The sequence below is a fragment of the Poecilia reticulata genome, chromosome 15, assembly GCF_904066995.2.
Source record: "Poecilia reticulata chromosome 15, P_reticulata-male-v2, whole genome shotgun sequence".
Lineage (NCBI taxonomy): Eukaryota > Metazoa > Chordata > Actinopteri > Cyprinodontiformes > Poeciliidae > Poecilia > Poecilia reticulata.
In genome coordinates this window covers 15,099,257-15,119,443 of record NC_088844.1, presented here as the reverse complement: position 1 = coordinate 15,119,443, position 20,187 = coordinate 15,099,257, and the positions used below count along the sequence as shown (strand labels likewise).

Sequence of the window (20,187 nt, the reverse complement as noted above, 5' to 3'; positions counted from 1 at the left end):
TGGCACATTTCGGCAGCAAGGCATTTCAAAGTGCTTTACATAATTAAAATAAAAACAGAAAAATCAGAGAGAAAGAGAGAAAGAAAAAATAATAATAATAATAAACATTACATCATTAAAACGTCGAAAAAGTTAGTTAAATTCTCTGAGTTAGTTAAATGCTGTATGGGACGGCGGCGTCCCCTGCTAAAGGACGGCGGGAGTCCTCTACTAGGTAGTTAAATTCCGCGAAGGACAGGAGCGTCCTACTTAAAAGTGTGAAAGTGTGTGTGAGTGAATGAAAACTGAATATCACTAGATAAACAGTTTTATACCAAAACAACGGGGAACAAATGGTGAGATTTTGTGGATGTTTGTAGACAAGAAAACTCCGCTCTCTGAGTTGAAGTGAGTTTTACCACAATCTATTTATCACCATCCTGTTGAAATTTTCCAGTGTTTAGAACACAGCAGGTGTTGAGACCACACTGGACTAAATTTAGTTCAAAATGGGTAAAGGGGGAAGCAAACATAAACAGAAGGTCTTAGAAGACCTGTCTAGTAAGGATGGAAAAGAGTTGAAAAAATAAATGAGGATGCAGTAAAACCGCTTTGTTACTGGGTAAAGCAGTACGATTTTAATGGCAGGTTAAGTACCACAGGTATATATATAAGGAGAGCAGTAGGTGGCATTCCACATCCTAGAGAAGATTTAGAACAATGTTTGGAGACATGGAGAATCTTAGAAAAACCTACTATCTAAACGGTGCCGAAACACAACAGGTCTGGATGCAGGTTATAGGGCCCGACTGGCATCATGTAAAGGGAAATTATGATCCTTTAAATAGACAACGCGACCCTCCAGTAACAGAGGAACAGGGGAGTGAAAACCTGAATACTAAAGTGGGAGAGTTGCTCACCAGGATCAGAGCTAGGTACCATAGACAGGCTAACTATACAGAAACAGGTAGATGCAAACAGAAGCCTGAGGAATCATTTGATGATTTTAGAGTGAGAATGGAAAAGGTGTTAAAACCCATAGTGGACTACAGGAGGACAATAATGAGCAGGGTGTTTACAGACAGCAGTTAAAAAATGTATTACATGCAGGATCTAGACCAGAAATAAATGGATGGATTTTGAAACACTTCATAGGGATGGGTAATAGTACACTCGGAGACTACATTAACCATGCCTTACATGCAGAAAAAGTGACCAAAGGAAAACAGAAATCCACACCGGTTTCTACCTTTTTCCAAGGGGAGGAAACAGAGGTTTTCTACCAGGGAGGAAGGGACAGAGGTAGAAGCAGAGGACGTGGGAGAGGACGGAGCAGGGGGCGAGGATTTGGTCCACACCCAGAAACTCGAGCTTGTTGGAAGTGTGGAAAAGAGGGCCATCTAATAAAGGACTGTAGAAGTTCCCAACACCAACAATCAGCATGACTAGATGATGTTGAGAAAGAAAGGATCTTGAAACAGGGGAAGAGGAAATTTTGAATTTAAGAGTACTTATTTTTCGAGGAGAGATACAGGCCAGTGGTGACTTTGATGATAAAGGGGAATCTACTCTCAATGAATGTCAGCCAGCCTCTCCACTTTTGAACCCCAAAAGGGAGCCAAATCCTGTTGTATGTAGGTGACATTCTACTAGCATCAAAAAACCAAAGAAGATTGTTTGATAGACTCTCTGGCACTATTGAAACACTTATTACTACAAGGACACAAGGTCAACAAAAATAAACTCCAATTAGTACAGCCAGCAGTAAAGTATCTAGGTCACCAACTAGCATCTGGGGGCCGTACAGTAATACAGGATAGAAAAACAGCAATACTACAGGCTCCAAAGCCACAGAAAAAAAAAAAAAAAACAAATGATGTCATTCTTAGGGCTGACAAACTACTGTAGAAGTTGGGTGCCAAATTATGCTGAGATAGTTGCACCTCTGAGTGCACTAATCTATACTACAGAAATGAAAATGACAGATAAACTGAGTTGGACCACAGAAAGTGAAGAAGCATTCTGTAAATAAAACAAGAATTAGTGGGAAGTGGAACACTAGCTCTTCCAGATTACATGAAGCCGTTTGTCCAAATGGTTGATAGCAGAGATAAATTTATGACCTCGGTTTTGACCCAGAAGCATGGAGATAAGATGAAAACTAGAACGGGATATGCTGTGGTAACATCGAGCAAAGTGCTAAAAGCTGCGGCGTTACCACAACATTTCTCGGCTCAGGCTGCTGAACTAATAGCATTAACAGAAGCCTGCAAACTAATGAAAGGAAAAGATGTGACAATTTATACAGACAGCCAGTATGCGTTTGCTACAACTCATACCTTCGCACAATATTGGCAAAATAGGGGAATGGTTACCTCTACAGGAAAACCTGCTACACATGCAGATCTGCTAAAAGAACTTTTAAAAGCAGTAAAACTCCCAAAAACATTAGCAATAGGCAAATGTGCAGCACACACCTCTAATACTGATTCTGTTTCACTGGGAAATGCATTTGCAGATAAAACAGCTAAGCAAGCAGCAATGGGAGAAAAAGAAGTACTGTGGTCCACAGAAGAACAAATCGATAATGAAATATTGAAAGACATGCAAAAACAAGCAAGCACACTAGAACAAAAAACCTGGATAAAAAGTGGAGCAACTGTAAAAATGACTTATACATCTGACCAGAAGGAAAACCAATCCTACCAAAAAAATCTATATAAATGGGCAGCAATATTGAGCCATGGGAAAACACATGTCTCAACAGGAGGGATGGTAGGATTAGTAAATCAGCATTATACAACCTATGGTTTTAATCTATATTCAAAAAAATTTTTGTAGAGCTTGCCTCATATGCGCTAAGCACAATGCTCAAGGTAATCTACGTCCAAAGCGAGGGAGGTTTCCAACACCTAACTATCCTTTCCAGAGTATACACATGGACTTTATAGAACTAAATCAAAGTGAAGGGAAAAAGTACTGTCTAGTGATCATAGATTCATTTTCAAAATGGATAGAACTGTTCCCAACTAAAACACCAGATGCCCTAACAGTGGCAAAAGCCCTATGTAAAGACATAATACCCAGATATGGAATACCAGAAAAAATCTATAGTGATAATGGTACACACTTTGTGAACCAAGTGGTAAAAAACATAGGAACTGCCTTCCACATAAACTTAAAAAAAAACCACTGCAGCTACCACCCACAAAGTGCAGGACTGGTAGAAAAAATGAATGGTACTATAAAAAATAGATTAAAGGAGTGTATGGAAGAAACAGGAAGGCCCTGGACACGGTGTTTGGACCTAGTTAAAATGTATATAAACATCACTAGTACATCAGGGCTAACACCTTATGAAACACTATTTGGGAGACCGTACAGACTTCCATTATTCAAGAATGAATGGGAAGCAGAGGATGAACCTAACTTAGCAGACTATATGAAAAAAACTATATGAGAAAATCACCAAAGTGGGAAGGTCCCTATCAGGTCTTGTTGACCACAGGAACTGCAGTTAAGATAGCAGAAAGAAACACATGGATCCACTTAGCACATTGTAAACTGATAATACAAAATGATGACTAAAATAACTCTCTTAGGAACAAAGTTTTGCCTACCTTCAGTTAGACCCCCAGAGGAAGCCCGTGGTACAAAGGGAACTGTATTTCTAGTATACAGTTGTCTCAAACCGGTGAAGATAGTCCACAACTCTGCCGAGGGGTTTTTAGGAAGGGAATCAAAACATAAAACATGATGACCACTAATAAAAAAATAAAAATAAAAAAAAAGGGTGATCCTTGGTGTAGGAGCTGCAGTTATAAACATTGCAGTTCTCCTGTTATTTCGGTATGAAACAAAAGTAAGAGAAGAACACATAACACCGAGAAGTATGGATGCCACCTGGGAAGAGTTGCACGTGGTGTCCAAAGTTAGGGACATGGAAAATCCCTGTAAAGGGTCAGGTGAAGAGGTTGTAGATGAAATCTACCTGTGTGTTAATGCATCCAGATTGGCAACTGTGTTTCCCTAGACCTGAATAAGATCAATATTGGGGGCTACCCAGGAAATGCCTGGGCAGGTTATGATTGGTACATGGCGTCACGGGACGCTGTTCGCAGTGTACAATGGGAACATGTTTTCGCCTACACAGGGGATAGCTGGAGGCCAAATCCAAAGATAAATACCAAAGCACAGTACTGGGCTAAAGTTATGCATCTGGGAAAAAATCAATAAAGAGCTAAAAATAATCATAAACACCACAAACAATCCGATTCCTTTCAAAAGTGATGTTCCTTGTTTCTATTTCTCTTTGTGGATTGAGAAAAGTGGAAAAGACCCCTATAAAATGATTTTCCCTGTGCCAGAACATCACAGAGTCAAATAACTCCTCCCCAGGCGTAGTGGTGGCGGGCCCACACTCAACTAAACTCGCAAGTTCTGTAATGACTATATTCAATGCAGATGATGATGTTGATGTAGATGAGCTAATTAGAATAACCACAGGAGTTACCAGCCGAAGCAATAACTGGCTTCTAATGATAGAACAAGCTGCAAAAGTTCCACAAGGGGACTGTGTGATATGTATGGGTCCACGACCACTTTGAGAGTGGTCCCAGCAACGCTCCTAAATGAATGAGAATTCAGGAAATTGTTCGACTATAGTAAACGTTACTCGGTATTTCAAACCATTATCCCGTAGTGACATCTGGTGGTGGTGTACTATAAATAAAAATGTTGATAGAATAAAACTACATCCATTACAATGTCCAGAGGTTAGGTAACAAAACAGAGCAAGGTTTCTCAGCCGTCCACGAGCAACTGTCAGCTACCTCCCTGATGGCTTTCCAAAACCGCATTGCTGTGACATGTTTGTTGGCTGAGAGGGGTGGGGTCTGCGCCCTTTTTGGGGAGCAGTGCTCCGCCCTTGTCCCCAACAAACCCCGCTGCAGATGGCAGCCTCACAAAGGCCTCGGATGGGTTGAGGGCCCTAAACAGCAAAAATGAAAGACCACTCTGGAGCTGATACAGAAATGTGGGACGGTTTGGGTAATATATACGGCCAATATCAACGACTAATAGTCTCTGTCTTAATTCCCATAGCTGTGTTTGCAGCAATACTGACCTTGTGTGGATGTTGTTGTATTCTCTCCTTCCTCCTGACGACAATAAAAATGTAACAGATGCAGAGTCCAGTGATGAAGAAGATGAAATGTCTCTCAACTTTCCAGACTTGTATCTTGACTCAAATGTTCCTATGTTGAACTTGTAAATACAATGTTAATGATGTAAGGTGTGAATGTGTCCTTTTCCCTCTGAGTGTACCTGTTTTGAACCACTTAATGAATTACCAATAGAAAATCGAAAGAAGTTATTGAGTAAGGACTAGATCTGGCTAAAAATGGCATAAACAGGAGGGAAATGTTAGAATTATTATTTAATCTTTCTTATATGAAGCTTATAGTGTTATGCCACTTTTAGAAGTTTGTTCTGTCTGTTGTTCGTTCACTTCTTGTGTTGCAGAAGATAGCGGCAGAACAAGAACACACCCCAACGACCTCGAGGAGAATGTGCTGTTCAAGTTATCTTATATGGATAAGAGTTTGCTGTGTCAAACAGAGTATACTTCCCCCCCCCCTTAGCTCCATGTAATTAGGGCATTCCTGATCTAATAAAAGAGCGAGGCGAGCAGAGAAACTTCAGAGTGTTGGTCGGAGATTGTAACTGAAGCATTCTCTGCGCACTCTCCTCGCGAGTAAGAAACTCATCACTGACTCTTTGTCTCTGTTTTTTGCAGTGTGTAAGAAATGTCTAGTGTTTGAACCTGACAGGATGCCTGTCTAATTTTGGCCAACAAGTATTGTGCAGATCCTGATGCTGAAGACGCTTCTAACATCATGAGGTATAATGTCCTGTGGAAAGTGAAATCGGTACGAAATAATTTGTTTATGTGTTACATTTCGATGGTGAATCTCTGCGGTTGTTCTTCAAGGGTCATATCCATCAAGAACTATCATCCCAAGATCAGAATAATAACACAGATGCTACAGTATCACAATAAGGTAAGTGTTAAAACACTTATCAGTATGTAAGATTTCACTGTGTTTCTCTTGAGCTCCATAGCACATTAAAATCATGACAATGTTTTGTCATGATTTTATGGCCATTGCTAAAAATGACCATTTTTAACAATGGTCATTTAAAAACTATTTGCTAATTTTAAAGCTGTAGGAGCAAAGTAGTGTTTTGAAAACCACTTAAGCACTTACTGATATGATGAATGGCTAAGATCAAGAGTATTTTCACATACAGTTTGTGCTACAGCAGAGTATAATATGAGTTTAAAGGAGTGCACTGGTGCAATTAATCAAACTTGATTATCACATTAAATAGCAATATTTATCAGTTCAGCTCAAATAAATTTATATGACAGAATCAAACCAAATATATATGTGATATAACTGAGCATTTTCTTTGTGGCTGGCAGTCAAACCCGGTGCTTTATGATGCCTACTAGACTGGAGTATCAGTGTAATTGTGAGGGCAGAAACAAGTGAAATCAGAAATATGTAAAAAAAATTAAAAAATAAAAAGAATTCTGGGTTTTTGTTTTTTATATTAAAATTAAGATGTTGTACTATCAGCCCAAGGATAATCTTATATTTTGTAATTTTCTTCAGCTATTTACATAAAATACAAAATACTGCACCTTTAGAATGATGTATTTGATTGATTTAATGTTAATTGTATATTCAATGAGGACAAATTATAAATAAAAAAATATATATTTTATAGCTTGATTCTGCACTTGTAATAGAAATTCAGGCTTTGTGCTGTTTTGAGTTGGCTAACCAGCTGTTGGTTGTCCCATGTGTGCTTTGTATTTTCACATTCGTAAGATGTTTAGATATAGAAAGAGCCCTTTAAATAATCTTGGGCGTTTGCTACAGTTTACTACGGCCAGCTAAACTGGCTATGTTCGTATAAAATGGCAGTTTTCTAGCTGTCAGTTAAGTCAAACATTAAATTGATCGTATAAATGTCCAGATTGTATCAGCTGTTTGCCAAAACGAACTGTTCCTTGAGCAGTGTCTGAACCAAACGTTTCTATGGTCTTCTTTGTTTTACGACCTTTCTGCCTCTCCTGCTCTGAAGGCCCATCTGCTGAACATTCCCAGCTGGAACTGGAAGGAAGGTGATGATGCTATATGCCTGGCTGAGCTGAAGGCTGGTTTCATTGCCCAGAGCTGTCTGGCCCAGGGCCTGTCGACCATGCTGGCCAATCTCTTCTCTATGAGGTCCTTCATTGAGGTAACTCACAGGAACAGATTTACTCGTCTTGTCATCTGAACACACCAAAGTGTCACAGATTTCATTCTCAGTACTCTGGAGATGGTTTTTGGACATGATTGAAGATGAGGCTAACACAACCACTGTTTTATATCTTATCTGGTGACGGATGGGCCAGGTCTGTGGGAATTTCACCATACTTGTGCAGAGGAAGGCTTTCATTGCAGTGTTTACAGTCATTTTGGCTTGTGTTTTTTTGGTAACAACTCATCTGGAATCTGTTCAGTGTTTCTTTGGCCCAACACTATGGTGGTTGCTTCTATTGAAGACCCGTTTTCATGTCATAAAGATGATGGATCATCTAATAATGACCTGGCTGATGCTTTGCAGGAGAACATCTGCAGTCCACATTGAACAGATGTTGGAAGGGAAACAGTGCTGCTTTTTTTCTTACCATATTTTTTTTTAAAATCCACATATGGGGTTTCCATGCTTTTTCTTCTCAGATTGAGGAGGACACATGGCAGAAGTATTACCTAGAAGGAGTGGCTAATGAGATGTACACAGAGTATTTGTCCAGTGCCTTCGTAGGCCTCTCCTTCCCCACTGTGTGCGAGTGAGTATCACTCTTTGCAAAAAGTTGTGTTTTCTAAAAAATCCAAATGACAACAGACATGTAATGCTCAAAAACATCAAGTGCTTTTGTATATTTCTTCTCTAATCCAGTGTTTTTGTTTTCCAGGCTGTGCTATGTGAAGTTGAAGCTGTTGCTTATTGCCATTGAATTCAAGTCTGAGCAGAGAGAGAGCAGGTTTGTGAAGTGAATGTTTCTGTCACATCTGTGTGGTAACTAAACTTCTTAGGGGTTTGTTTCCAGCTGTAATCATTGGATAGTCTTGTAGTAGATGTGTCCTCAGACTTAATGAAACTGATTTTGAAATAGTCGCATTCTGATTGGAAATGGCATCTCTCAATAGACAACAAAAACACAAATAGGAGTAGGAAATCTGAAATACATTTACTGCTTTTCATTTACATATTATGAAAAAATATGTCAAAAATGACTCGGAGGGTTTTATGTATTTTATTATATATTTTCCAGGTGTATTGGAATTTTATAGCACAATCGAGTAAATAGGCTACCTTCAGTTATTATAAAAATGCTGTATAGCATAACTTAAAACATATCAAGCATAACTTAAAAGAAATTGAACTCCTTAAAAATTGGCCTCTGTCTTTTTAAGAAGCCCCTACTCTTTCCGACCTTTAACTGTCTTCATGATATTGTTCCTCTTTAGGTCGTTGGCAACTATTCCTAGAGTGTTGGACTGACAATTAGATTGCATGACAATCTCAGTAGACTTGCAGTTTTACCAGGTGTTTGCCAATTGTCGTAGTTGCTAGTCTAGTGGAACTGAGTGGGAAGGCACGCAGTGTGTGCTGTGGGTTGAAAGCCTGTAGTCTGGAGAACCAAGGAAGAGCTTTGTGGAAATAGGCGGTGCTTTGTGACAGAAAGCATTTAGGCACCCGTAAATATCTGCCACTGGAGATTCAAAGATTCTTCAAATATGAAAGAATCAAAGCAACTCACCAGGTATGTTTGTTATGAGTCGATAACATTATAACATGAAATTAAGCTCAAAAATAGTTTGTTTTTACACAATAAACTCCTGTAATATGCCTTTTAATAATCAGTAGAGAAATCTTTATTACCATTACAGCAATGGAAACTTTGCTAACCAGCTTTTTGCCTATTTCTACTGATAAGTTGATTATTTATATTTGGTGATGAGCTCTAAGTTTTTCTCCCACCACAGACTATTAGATTCAAGTCAGGAGTCTGACTAGGCCACTAAAAAGATTAATTTAAAACTGCTAGACACATGAAAATCTTTGAGCTTAATTGTATTGAGAAATAGTTTTAGACAACTAAGAAGTGGTTGCATTAAAACCTTCCTATTGTAATCAATACCATTTACAGATTTACATTGTAAGTACGCTGAGCAATCAAATTTCACATTGTTTCCCAAAGTTAACTGTATAGTGTTCCCTTTGAGAGTGTTTGATTACAGCCTACTCTGCCTTAGTGTATACTACATGACAACACAAAGTGTTTTTTTTTCCCTGTTACCTCAATTGCCAAATCCTTCCCACCCCTCCCCATTTCGCCTGTGTGAAATGTTTTTTTTGTGTGTGTGTTCTGACAAAGCTGCATGATAATGTCCATTTACAGAAATGCTCATTTTGACATTAGTGCTTCATTTTATACTAACATTTTTATAACATGATGCTGTTTGCTCGCATTTCTTTCGAATTGATTCACTTTAAACAGATCCCTTTTACAGTGGCTTTCAAAGAACACACCCTTGTTAAAATATCTAGTATTTGTGATTTAATTTTTTTTTTTACCACGATTCATTATTCCACATCTTTGTTTTCTTCAGTTTGAGAAACAACCAATAAATCAACTAAAATACAAACAACCCTGTTTAATATAAAAATGTAAAGTAAACATATTAGTAAAATAAGAGCTTACAATAATCTGTATTCATGTGCATTTGTTTGATAGGAGTCCATCAGCATCCCATACTGCAACCTTTGAAATACTTACTTCATAGACGGACGTGTTGTGAATCAATCATTTGTTGAGTTGGACGTGTGTTTGGACTTACTGTAATGCTAAAAAACAAAATTCATGTTCACCTGCAGCTGTCTGACAAAGTATTATATTTTTGATCAAAAACTGACTGGTATTAATACCAGTTTATAATTTCCACATTCTTGACTTGAATGTCACCTTCATCTGAGAGCAAATAATCCCAGATCATGCCACTGGCACCACCATGTTTCTGTGTGGTGTTATTTTTGTGATGCACAGTGTTGTTTGGAATTGTGGCCCAGAAGTTAAAGCTTCTTTAACTTTTTTCAACCGGGCTGACCATTTTTGCATCATATTTCTATCTGTTTTGGAGCGACTTTTATGTTCTTTTGATTCCTTTGCCTCTCTGCAAACTGCAGCACTAGATAACATTATTATAGGTTAGTTAAATTGACTGTAATTGTTGGGAGCTGTGAACTCAAAAAAACTAAAACTAAAATCTACTTTAAAGATGTCACACATGTGCATCCAGTTTGTTGAAGCTTTACTTTGTTGCATTTCCCCTCTCACAGATTTGTTTGTTTTCATTTGAACCCCTTGTCCCTTTTTCATATAGAAAGTATTAAAAAAAAAAGTAATGCATTTTTATGGACTTTATTTTTATCCTAAAACTTGGGTGTTTAACATCATCATACTTTTTTTGATAGCCACTGTATATTGAGTTTAATGACATCATGGTCTTCTTTTCTTATGTGTTCTCTGGCCTTTCCATGAACTGCCTACAAAATATGTGCCACTATGCAATTGTTAAAGATAATCTATCTTTACAGAACCTTTACATTTTTTTTAAAGTAATCATAAGGTCATTTTTAGGAGCAAAGACTTCAGCTTCGGACCGGCGTCAAATGCTGCCATATAAGGGCTATTTAGTGAACATGCAGAGAATTATGTAGCAACAGTTACATTATCCTCTTCTTTTTATGTCAATGATAACTGTTTGATTTGAGATTTTTTCTTGTTGTTTGCAGAAGCCGAAAGCGGTATGCCCTCTACCTTATCTTACTTCCAAAGTTCCACCCAATCTCCACCACTTTAAAGACTTTGGGAGTTTCCCCCCAAGGATATTTTTCCAAACACTATGTCACAGGCCTCTTTTTTTCTGATTTTCTTTGGTGTCCCTTGTGCTTAATGCACTAACTTCTTTGCAGGCAGAGAGAGAGGATAGATAAATTGGAAATGTTTGTAGAAGTGCTGTTTCTTTGTCTTTGCTGTTGTCGGTGTACCAAAGGCCAAACTCTCACCCTCTTCATATCTACCTCGATTTTGGTCTTTTTTCAGTTTTGTCCTTAACCTTCTTAATTGATTTTCTTTTTTCTTCACGTTCAGTTTTTTTTTTTTTTCAGTGTTGCTCAGTTGAAACCCTTTTTATGTGTGTTTTCTCAGAGAAGATCAGCATTCCACGCATTGGTGTTTTTATATCAGTGTCAAAGCAGTACTTTGTGGTTCTTCGTCTCAGAATCAGTGTTTTAGCTTATGTGCAAACATGTCGGATCAGATGTGGTGTTGATAAGCACTGATCTGCTTATGTTAACTTTTAGATAGACACATTGCTATAGACAGTGGCTGACACAGCAGCATGTTTTTTTTTTGCTTTTATGGATTTAACACCAATCTCACATCAACTTCTTAATGCTGATAATGCCGCACTCTAGAAAAAGCATGGAGCTGTTGAATTTGGATAGCTGTAGATTGATCAAAACTAAACTTTAAATTCACAAGCACCACAATTCACTTTTGCATTCCATGACCCTTTCATATTCTGTGCGACATGTGTATCCATTTGTGCATGTTTGTGCGTCTGAGTATGCGTGACTACCTTGAGAGGGTGATTTTTCTTTGTGGGTGAATGTGCATTTTGTTTTCTCCATGTGCGTCTCAGCCACCATGTACAGTCATGCTTGTGCGTCTCTTGAGTAGATGTTCCTAAGTGAGGTCACTTCCTGTCAGTTTGGTGTTTGAGAAACAATCCAACTGCACAGAAGTTACTGCAACCGTCTGCATCTACGTACCTGTCCTTATACCTGTACTGCGGTGGCTATGCCTTTCTGTTTGATTCTTGTCCTCTTCATGCTGTTTGGTAACTGCATGCAGTCACATAAGATGTTTGATGCTTGCCTTGTTGCTCACAATGTGAGGTTTTGTAACTTTGACTCTCACCAGTTTGTACCTGATTTCGCAAAGATGTCATGGATTGGTACGCCTGTAAAATCTCAGATTTGGGCAGCAATGTTTGTGGAACTGTATTAGCTAAATTAGTAGATGTACTTTTTACTACATAGCATGCCAGAGATACTGCCTGTCTACTCCTCTTGGGCCATCCCATACGAGGGACTGTATATCATAGACATGGATATAACAATTCGATCTGCATGACTGGTGCAATATGATCACGGATATGAGTAGAGTATATATATATATATATATATAATCAGCCATAGAGTTATGATTACCTGAGGATAAAGTGGGTGAGTAGCACAGATCATCTGTGACTGAATGATTCTCTTGACACAGCAATATCTTATAGAGTGTTTTAAGGCATAAACTGCCTTGAAAAGGTAAAAAAAGAAAGAAAAAAAAAGAAGCAGAGTAAGGAGTTTACAAACTTCTTAGTTACATTAATGGAAGATCTGAGGATATGCAGACAATATTTTTGGCGCCTTCCAGCAGGAATGTATAAAAAGTTTACTATTCAATTCATCCTTTGTTTCATTAGTGTAATCTCACATTTTGGAAGAATAAAGCCTTCAGACTTAATACACCCCATTGTAACTCCACTGTTGATGCTTGTAGAACAGATTAGTTGTCGGTCTTCACCTGTGTCATTTCACAAGGTTGGAGCATATGAATTGAGGGGACTTGGAGTATTCCTCTGTCGAGATTTTCTAGACTAATTGTTCTTCTTTACCCTCTCATCTTCTGTTTACCCCCTTTAAGAGGATTTTGTTATTTCGATGGCGATGACAACGGAAGTTCAAGTAATTCTTTGACTTATTCACTTGTTATCCTTTGGAAACACTCAGTAATGGATTGTTTTCAGTTGTCTGGTGGAATTAAGGAAGCTTTAATTTTATATCTCCTATAATGGGGTATTTGCTCTTTTAACAATGTTTCCAAGGCCTTTGAAAGACAAAGTGACCCTTAGAATCACAGATTCTCCATCGTATTTATGGTGAACATGTGTGTTTTCATATTTTCATTCTTTGCTTCACTAAAAATTCAGATCCAGTTGTTAGATGCCAAAGAACTGAGCAATAGTAGTTTTCAGTTTTTGTGGAGTTTTCTCAACTTTACGTGTTTATTTCAATGGTTGAGGGACAACACTGTATTTTTCTGTGTGTCCCAAAGTACTGATTGGTTGGCACATAGATGGGATCTTATGGTTGTTATATAGACATTTTATTAGTTTTTTGTACTTTTACCAGTGTAAGGTAATGCTACCAAAGTGAAAGATATTTATTTTAAGGCTTTTTACACATCCTTACGAGTGACGCCAAAACATTTGTCTATATCTGCAAATCGGGACAACCACAACATCTAAAAACATTACCACATGTACTTCAGGACCCAGAATGTTTGTACTAGACACCTCCAGATGTTTCCTTTGAAAGATCTGAGTGTCCAGGACAAAGAAGCCTTTTTACTGGCAAATGGGGATATCCTCAATATTAAGTGGGTGTTCATAATGTTATGGCTGATTGATGTTTGTTTTATTTTCTCAATGTTACTGTCTCTAGAGCTCAGAGGAAAGATTGTTTTGTGTTAATTTTTTTTAAATCAACTGCCTGACATGTGTCTATAGTTATTAATGTAAATCAAGACAATAAGGAAATATCTCCTCTTTTTCTATTATTAAAAAAAATGTATGAGAGACAAAAAAAAACAAACAAAATAATTTGTCATCTGAGCTTATATTTTGACGGAGTAATTTTTAAAGGGTCGTTGGTTCGATGTTTCAAAACCTTAGTTGACACCCATATCATTGATGATTGTTGCCTTCAGGTAACCATTAATGACCAGTGTGTGCGTGTATGTGCGTGTATGTGTATGTGCGTGGGTGTGTGTGTGTATGAGTGTGTGTATGTGATTACAGAATATATATGTGTATTATGTGTTGTAGTCTAATTAATGGGGAATGATACAGCCAATCACTGTAAGAGTTTTGAATTGAACCCACTCGCCAAAAAAAACAACTCTATATTAGAATATATCCTGTGATGCAACCTTATTCTAGTGAAAAATAGATATAAATATTAAATTTGTATTTTTAATTATATTAATTTAAACGGTACTACTACTTTAAATGGGACTTATTTACATTTTTCTCATCTTTTATTGTAACCAATAACATATTTTGTATATTACTCGAATATATTTTCACAAAAGTTGACAGAAAGAGCTGTTCATTCCCTTGCATCCTGCTGTCAATTACTAACTGAAACAATTACTATAACTGTACATTCTCTATACTGCAGTCGTGTCTCAGTGGTCATCATAACATAAATTTTGTTTTGCCAAGATGACTGTATTTGAGTGCTGAGACTAAAACCACTCCATGGCCATGATTTTAATTCTTTCTGCCCTCGTCCCTTTTACTTGTACCTCTCTGTCCCTCTTCTCACCCACTGACCAATCCAGTATCATTTTGTGAGAGAGAAAAGAATTAAAATTCAGTGTCCGATCATACTGTTGCACATTTTGTCCATCTGTGTGAGTATCATATACACAAATTGCCCTAAAGCCAAGGAGATATACCTGTTCTTACTAACATGACACGTGAAACCACTAAATTAGAGTGGAGTAAACAGAAAGATGAAACTCAGTTCATATCAACACTGTCCCATTCAGATTGAAAGCCTTAACAAGTGTGTGTACCATTCCTCTTGATTAGCATGTTGTGGGCATGATCTGAGTAATGTCTGGTCATTAACAAGCCTTTTTTTTCTGTCTGTATGTCCTTGATTTCCCAGCATCCTCATCAATCCAGGCAATCACGTCAAGCTGCAGGAGGGAACACTGGGATTCTTTATTGCTAGCGATGCCAAAGAAGTAAAGCGGTAATTATGCATCTCTGACGAAAAAGAAACCCCCTAAACGAACCTAGGGATTGAGGAATTGAAGTGCTTAACATTTTCCTGTCGTTTTTAGAGCATTTTTCTACTGCAAAGCTTGTCACGATGATATCACAGACCCCAAAAGGATCAAAAAGTGTGGCTGCAAACGACGTGAGTATCTGTCCTGGTACTGGACACCACTGGCACCTTTTTCCTCCCCGTCCTCCCATCCCTAAACCAACTTGTGGGTTTATTTGTCTCTTTTTTTAGCACATCAGGTCTCTACAACACAAATCTAAAAGCCTCTCATTGTGCCATTGTTATTCTGTTCAGTGCTAATGTGTTTTATGTCATCATACCATTATACTCATAGGAAAGTGTTTGATATGGGTCCCATTTGAACTGCCATATCATCCATTATGGTAGGCTCATTTGTCCAGTTTCTTTGTCTTTTGGTAAATATTTAAATGTTGTCGTCACAGTGCATCTTTCCTTGAGTGTAAGTAACAAATAACGACTTTACACCAAGAATAAGTTAAAATGAAGGAAAAGAGTAATAAAAACAATATATCAAATTGCAGTAGCTCTTAAAATGTAATTATTGACAGACTTAAGGAACAAGTTTTCTTAGTAATGTTTGAAACAATAGCAGTATATCCAGCAATCTGTACTCTTATAGCTCTACATCGTATTAAATATCTTCAGATATAATGTAATATTACCAAGTCATTTTACATAATAATGAAAACAGTTATTGTTGAGATCAGCTACTCTTCTAAAGAACTTCATGTACATCACCCTCCACACTTAGAGGAGTAAAAGTCTTAAAATCATGTGCATAATACTCATATTTTCTATAAAGTAAATGTAACTAAAACTTCTTTATGTAATTTTAACTTTTTCAATGTCTAGGAGCTTCAGTTATTTATGAGTTCCTGATTTTTCTGAAATGTAAATATGATATTACATCAAACTTGTTTTTACTTAGACACTCTTCAATATGGGACAGACAAAAATAATAAGCTTTTTGAGTTAGCCAGATGAATAGTGATTTTCATAAGTGCAGGAATGTCTACTAGAAAAACCTTAACTATTTGATTAATAGAAGGGCATTCTTTCCACCAATTGATGACTGTTGACTTATCTCTCCTTCAAAAATCAAAATCAACTTTATTTTAATTAATTAGTTTCAACAATCAAATTTGGCATTTATTGCAGATCATAAAATAAAATTCTGATAAAAATTACGAAACTGAAATTTGAATTATACCCACATATTAGGTGCCAACTCCCAACAAGTCAAATGTGTATACAGTGAATGTGTACAAGTTTAATTACTTAAACAGCAAAGCATCTTAATACCCTGTATGCTGTGAATGTCAAATATGATAAGACTGAACTGGAAATAAACTAAAATAGGACTAATTTCAGTCATTAGGAACTTGAGGAAACCAATTTATTTAAAATGTTTTAACAGTGAGTGTGACTTTTCCATTTAAATGAATTCCATTTATTTGCTGTTTTGCATTGGGGGTTTTTTTGTGGATGGAAAATGATTTATTTAAATGTTGACAGAATCACAGTTAAATGTGGTTGAAAAATATGTATAAATGATATGATATGCTGCATTAACATGGGCAGGCACAGTATTAGACAATCACATGTGACTTCAGATTGTGGTGTAAATGTCAGAGGAAAATGTTGCAAACAGACTCCATGTCCAACTGCAACCTTCAGTAACAAAACCAACTTATTGGGACTTTTTCTATCAGCTTATTATTCACCCCCGGGGGTCATATATTGTATTCAGACACTCATGCAGCACTCTTGTGCTGCTGTGTTACATCAATGAAGTCAAACTTCCCTTTTATTGTCACCTCAGTACTCCTGTTCTTTAAACCATTTTGAATATTTGAAAACTAAATTAATTTTATAAACTGACTTGTATTCACTGAAGCAGCTGTTATTTCTGCCGTGATTGTTTTTAAACTACAAACAAGGAGGACGTTGGCCAGTTATTGGTGCAGAGCCACACCAACACACACACACACACCAGACCCTTACCGATCATACACTGGAGCTTTCAGCTCACACACCATTCAGTGAGGATAAACAGGCTTATTTAATGGTTTAAGAAACTGAAGTTAAATGAAAAGATTTTTTATGTCAACTCAAACTATTGATGCTGACGAATTTCAAAGAACCGGAGCTGTGATAAACAAGGTTGATGGAGGATTTTTCAGTGTGACGTTGTGTTATCACAATAAAATATGAACTGATTTAGAGATTGTTATACACCTTTACAAGGGATCTTGAAAAAACGTGGAGGGTGCTGTACATGATAGCCATTGGCAGCATACGGTGCAGAACTTTTGTGTGTAAAATTTTATTTAGATGTAGCGTAAATAGACTTGTTAATATTATAAAATTGGCAGAACAAAAAAGAAACGGTAAACGTTAGATAATTTAAAATGCTGTCATAGACGGACACCATAATTTGTCTAGATTAAAAATACACTCTTAAAATGTTCAATTTTTTTGCTTTTTTTTTTTTGTTTTATCTGCCACTTATGTTTCAAGTAGAAAAAACAATCAGGATTCATAATATGTTGTGGACACAACAATATCTTGAATGATATTATGTAAGTTGCTCCAAAAGTTGCATTTGTAGAGGCATCAGTTCCTTCTCTGCTGTGGAACCCTGCCCTGCAGTATGTTCTGGTATATCATGTTCTGTTGTCCTTTATTGTTTTTGTTTCCATGTTTCTTTATGACCAGTGACAAACTTTTGATGTATTTCCTTCCCTGCTGCCATTGGAAAACACCTCTTTATTTTAACTACTCATTGGTAGTGATTTATTGTGAGTAAAACAAAAATGGGTGTCTTATTACCCAGAGTGCAGTGTGTTTTATATTTTTCCTCTTTAGCCAATAGTATATTGTATCTATGTTGCATGTACCAGTGTAGCTTCTGCATCCCTTTCCTCGCCTCTCATTTCTTACACTGTGCTCAGACCAGACCAAAGCGAATGAGCATAAATCAAACTTAAAACCAACAACAGGGCTTCTCTTATTTTCTTTTACCGACACACAGACTAGCTTAGAAGAAAAGAAATGAAGTTCAACCTAATTGGATGTGACTATCGACCTTTGCCGTTTTTGGTCACAAATTGAGAATCAATCTAATCTCATCTTCTTTATGTAGAAACCAATCTGCGCTGAGATTTTTGTCATTATCCCGCAATAAAATAATTTAAAAAACAAGATGTCAAAGTGTAACTGTATACAGGCAAGAGCTGGTGACATTTAAATTGACCTGTTTTCTTTCAAAAGGACATTTGTGCGGCTGTCCTTTTTTTTTTCTCCCACAGAGCAGAAATTGTCCATGTGGGAAGTTCTGTTAAATCCTAACAAGCGAAGTTGCCAAAACACAATCAAAACAATCTGGTCTCTTTCTTGTCCCACTTTTTTCCTGTGATCTCAGCCCCCATATTTCCTCAACTCTGGCTGAGTTTTCAAAGATCATCTTCTCCCTTCAGACTTGAAATGCCGCTGCGACAGTGTTGCACGTTTCAAATCTGGAAAGTCGTTGGGCTCTTTATATTTTAGACTCGCTGCCCTGGGTGATAAGCCCTTTAGAAATGCAGAAACAATAAGTGTCATAGCATTCTGCTGCCACTAGATGGCGATACTCTTCCAGTCATGTACAATACTAAATGTAAACGTTGTCGTCTGTGGAGGAAACTCAAATCTCCTGAAAGCTGTTCAGCAAAAATACAAGGATAGATGTGTGGATTTGTCAAATACATGTCATCAAAAATTGAACATGTCTTACAGATTTAACCACACCTAATGTGTTGCATCATTTTGTACTCTTTGATGTTTTATGTTTACATGATACGTTCATTGCTCAAAGGATTTGAGCCAGCTGTATCACTTTCCTTGCACTCTTGCTGAACAATAAAAAAACAAAGCTTTTGGAGGGGATTTACATCAGAATGCTGCTCTCTTGGGGACATCCTTTATATTCAACATATCATCTCCGAATGCTTCTGTTTGAATGTGATGTCCTCCGGTGAATTGTACAAGGGAGGGACTTATCAAACACCCATGCAGACATTTTAACTCAGTTTATGTTATGTTGAATCATCAGTCAGAGATGCCCTATAATGAACAGCTCATGGTCCTCGACCAGCATCTGGTTATCTGTGAAGTCAGAAGTGAAAGACACTGCCAGAGTGTGTGTGTGTGTGTGTGTGGGTGCGTGCGTGTGTATGCGTGTGGGTGTGTGTGTGAGAGTGAGTACATGTATGAGTGTCTTTTGTTCCCCATCTCTCCCTTTCCATTTTATTAGAAATCCTCATTGTTACTTATATATACTGTGTACCAAGTGGCCATGCAAAAACTCTGAGTTTCAACAAATTCAGCATGATGTTACAGTCTCACTGCACCTGTTTGCCCATGCCTCCCCCCAGAACTGGTTCATTAATGTGAACAGTTATCTCCTTTCCTTGTTGCTCACAGCAAAACTGCACTTTTTGCATGCTGTTCATATGCTCACGAAGCATACGTGCATGCTACTCAATAAAACAGTCCCTGATGCCTTCTGCCGAGTATTTTAAACCTACTGCTTCATTCAAGATCTGCTTTTCCAATCTGAGTCATGGGTCATGGATGTTGAAAGTGTCTTTTCACGGGTGCCAGACTGTATTACTGTGCTGTCTGTTTGCACCCCTCCATTGAGAGAATGGGGATCATGGACTGTTTCTGCCCAGAGTCACAGCAATCTACAGATGCAGCTCTGGGGATTTTCACTGCTCCCCCTTGGGTTCAAGGTTTCATACAATGCAGACCAACTCATAGCCATTCATCTGTGGTTGACTGGTCATCAATAAGTTTAAGGTAATGCAATGTTACTTATGTAACAAATAATGTAATTTACCAATACAAATCAAATTCTAGGCTGTTCTCAATTTGCCTGGGAAGTCAGACTTTGCTTAATTCCTACTTTAAGGGTCTTTTTAATAAGATTTCCTGATTACAAACTCAGAAATTCTGGTTTTAGAGTGCGAATTGAATGGACTACCTCCCTTTGGTATCAGCAGTTATAAGAACAGTATTCAAAGTATCTATTTGTAGCCTTCTTGTGAGCAGACATTGTTTATTTGTACTGGAAACAAAGGTGAGGTCACACTGAATGTGAGACTA

General features: G+C 37.5%; 1 protein-coding gene across 24 annotated transcripts in view; it reads left to right on the top strand.

Annotated features, from left to right (window-relative positions):
• The window catches only part of kcnma1a (potassium large conductance calcium-activated channel, subfamily M, alpha member 1a), a 166,117-nt gene that overhangs the window by 105,900 nt on the left and 40,030 nt on the right, over positions 1 to 20,187 (top strand). For 18 of the 24 annotated variants that reach the window (XM_081616491.1, XM_081616490.1, XM_017308918.2 and 15 more), the window contains exons 13-20: positions 5,815 to 5,881; positions 5,972 to 6,041; positions 7,135 to 7,290; positions 7,776 to 7,885; positions 8,012 to 8,080; positions 10,897 to 10,908; positions 14,896 to 14,982; positions 15,074 to 15,150. In XM_081616491.1, coding sequence (XP_081472617.1) covers positions 5,815 to 5,881; positions 5,972 to 6,041; positions 7,135 to 7,290; positions 7,776 to 7,885; positions 8,012 to 8,080; positions 10,897 to 10,908; positions 14,896 to 14,982; positions 15,074 to 15,150 — 648 coding nt within the window. The remainder of the gene's footprint in view (positions 1 to 5,814; positions 5,882 to 5,971; positions 6,042 to 7,134; positions 7,291 to 7,775; positions 7,886 to 8,011; positions 8,081 to 10,896; positions 10,909 to 14,895; positions 14,983 to 15,073; positions 15,151 to 20,187) is intronic. The other 6 variants (XM_081616492.1, XM_017308934.2, XM_008429441.3 and 3 more) reach the window with 1 other exon arrangement.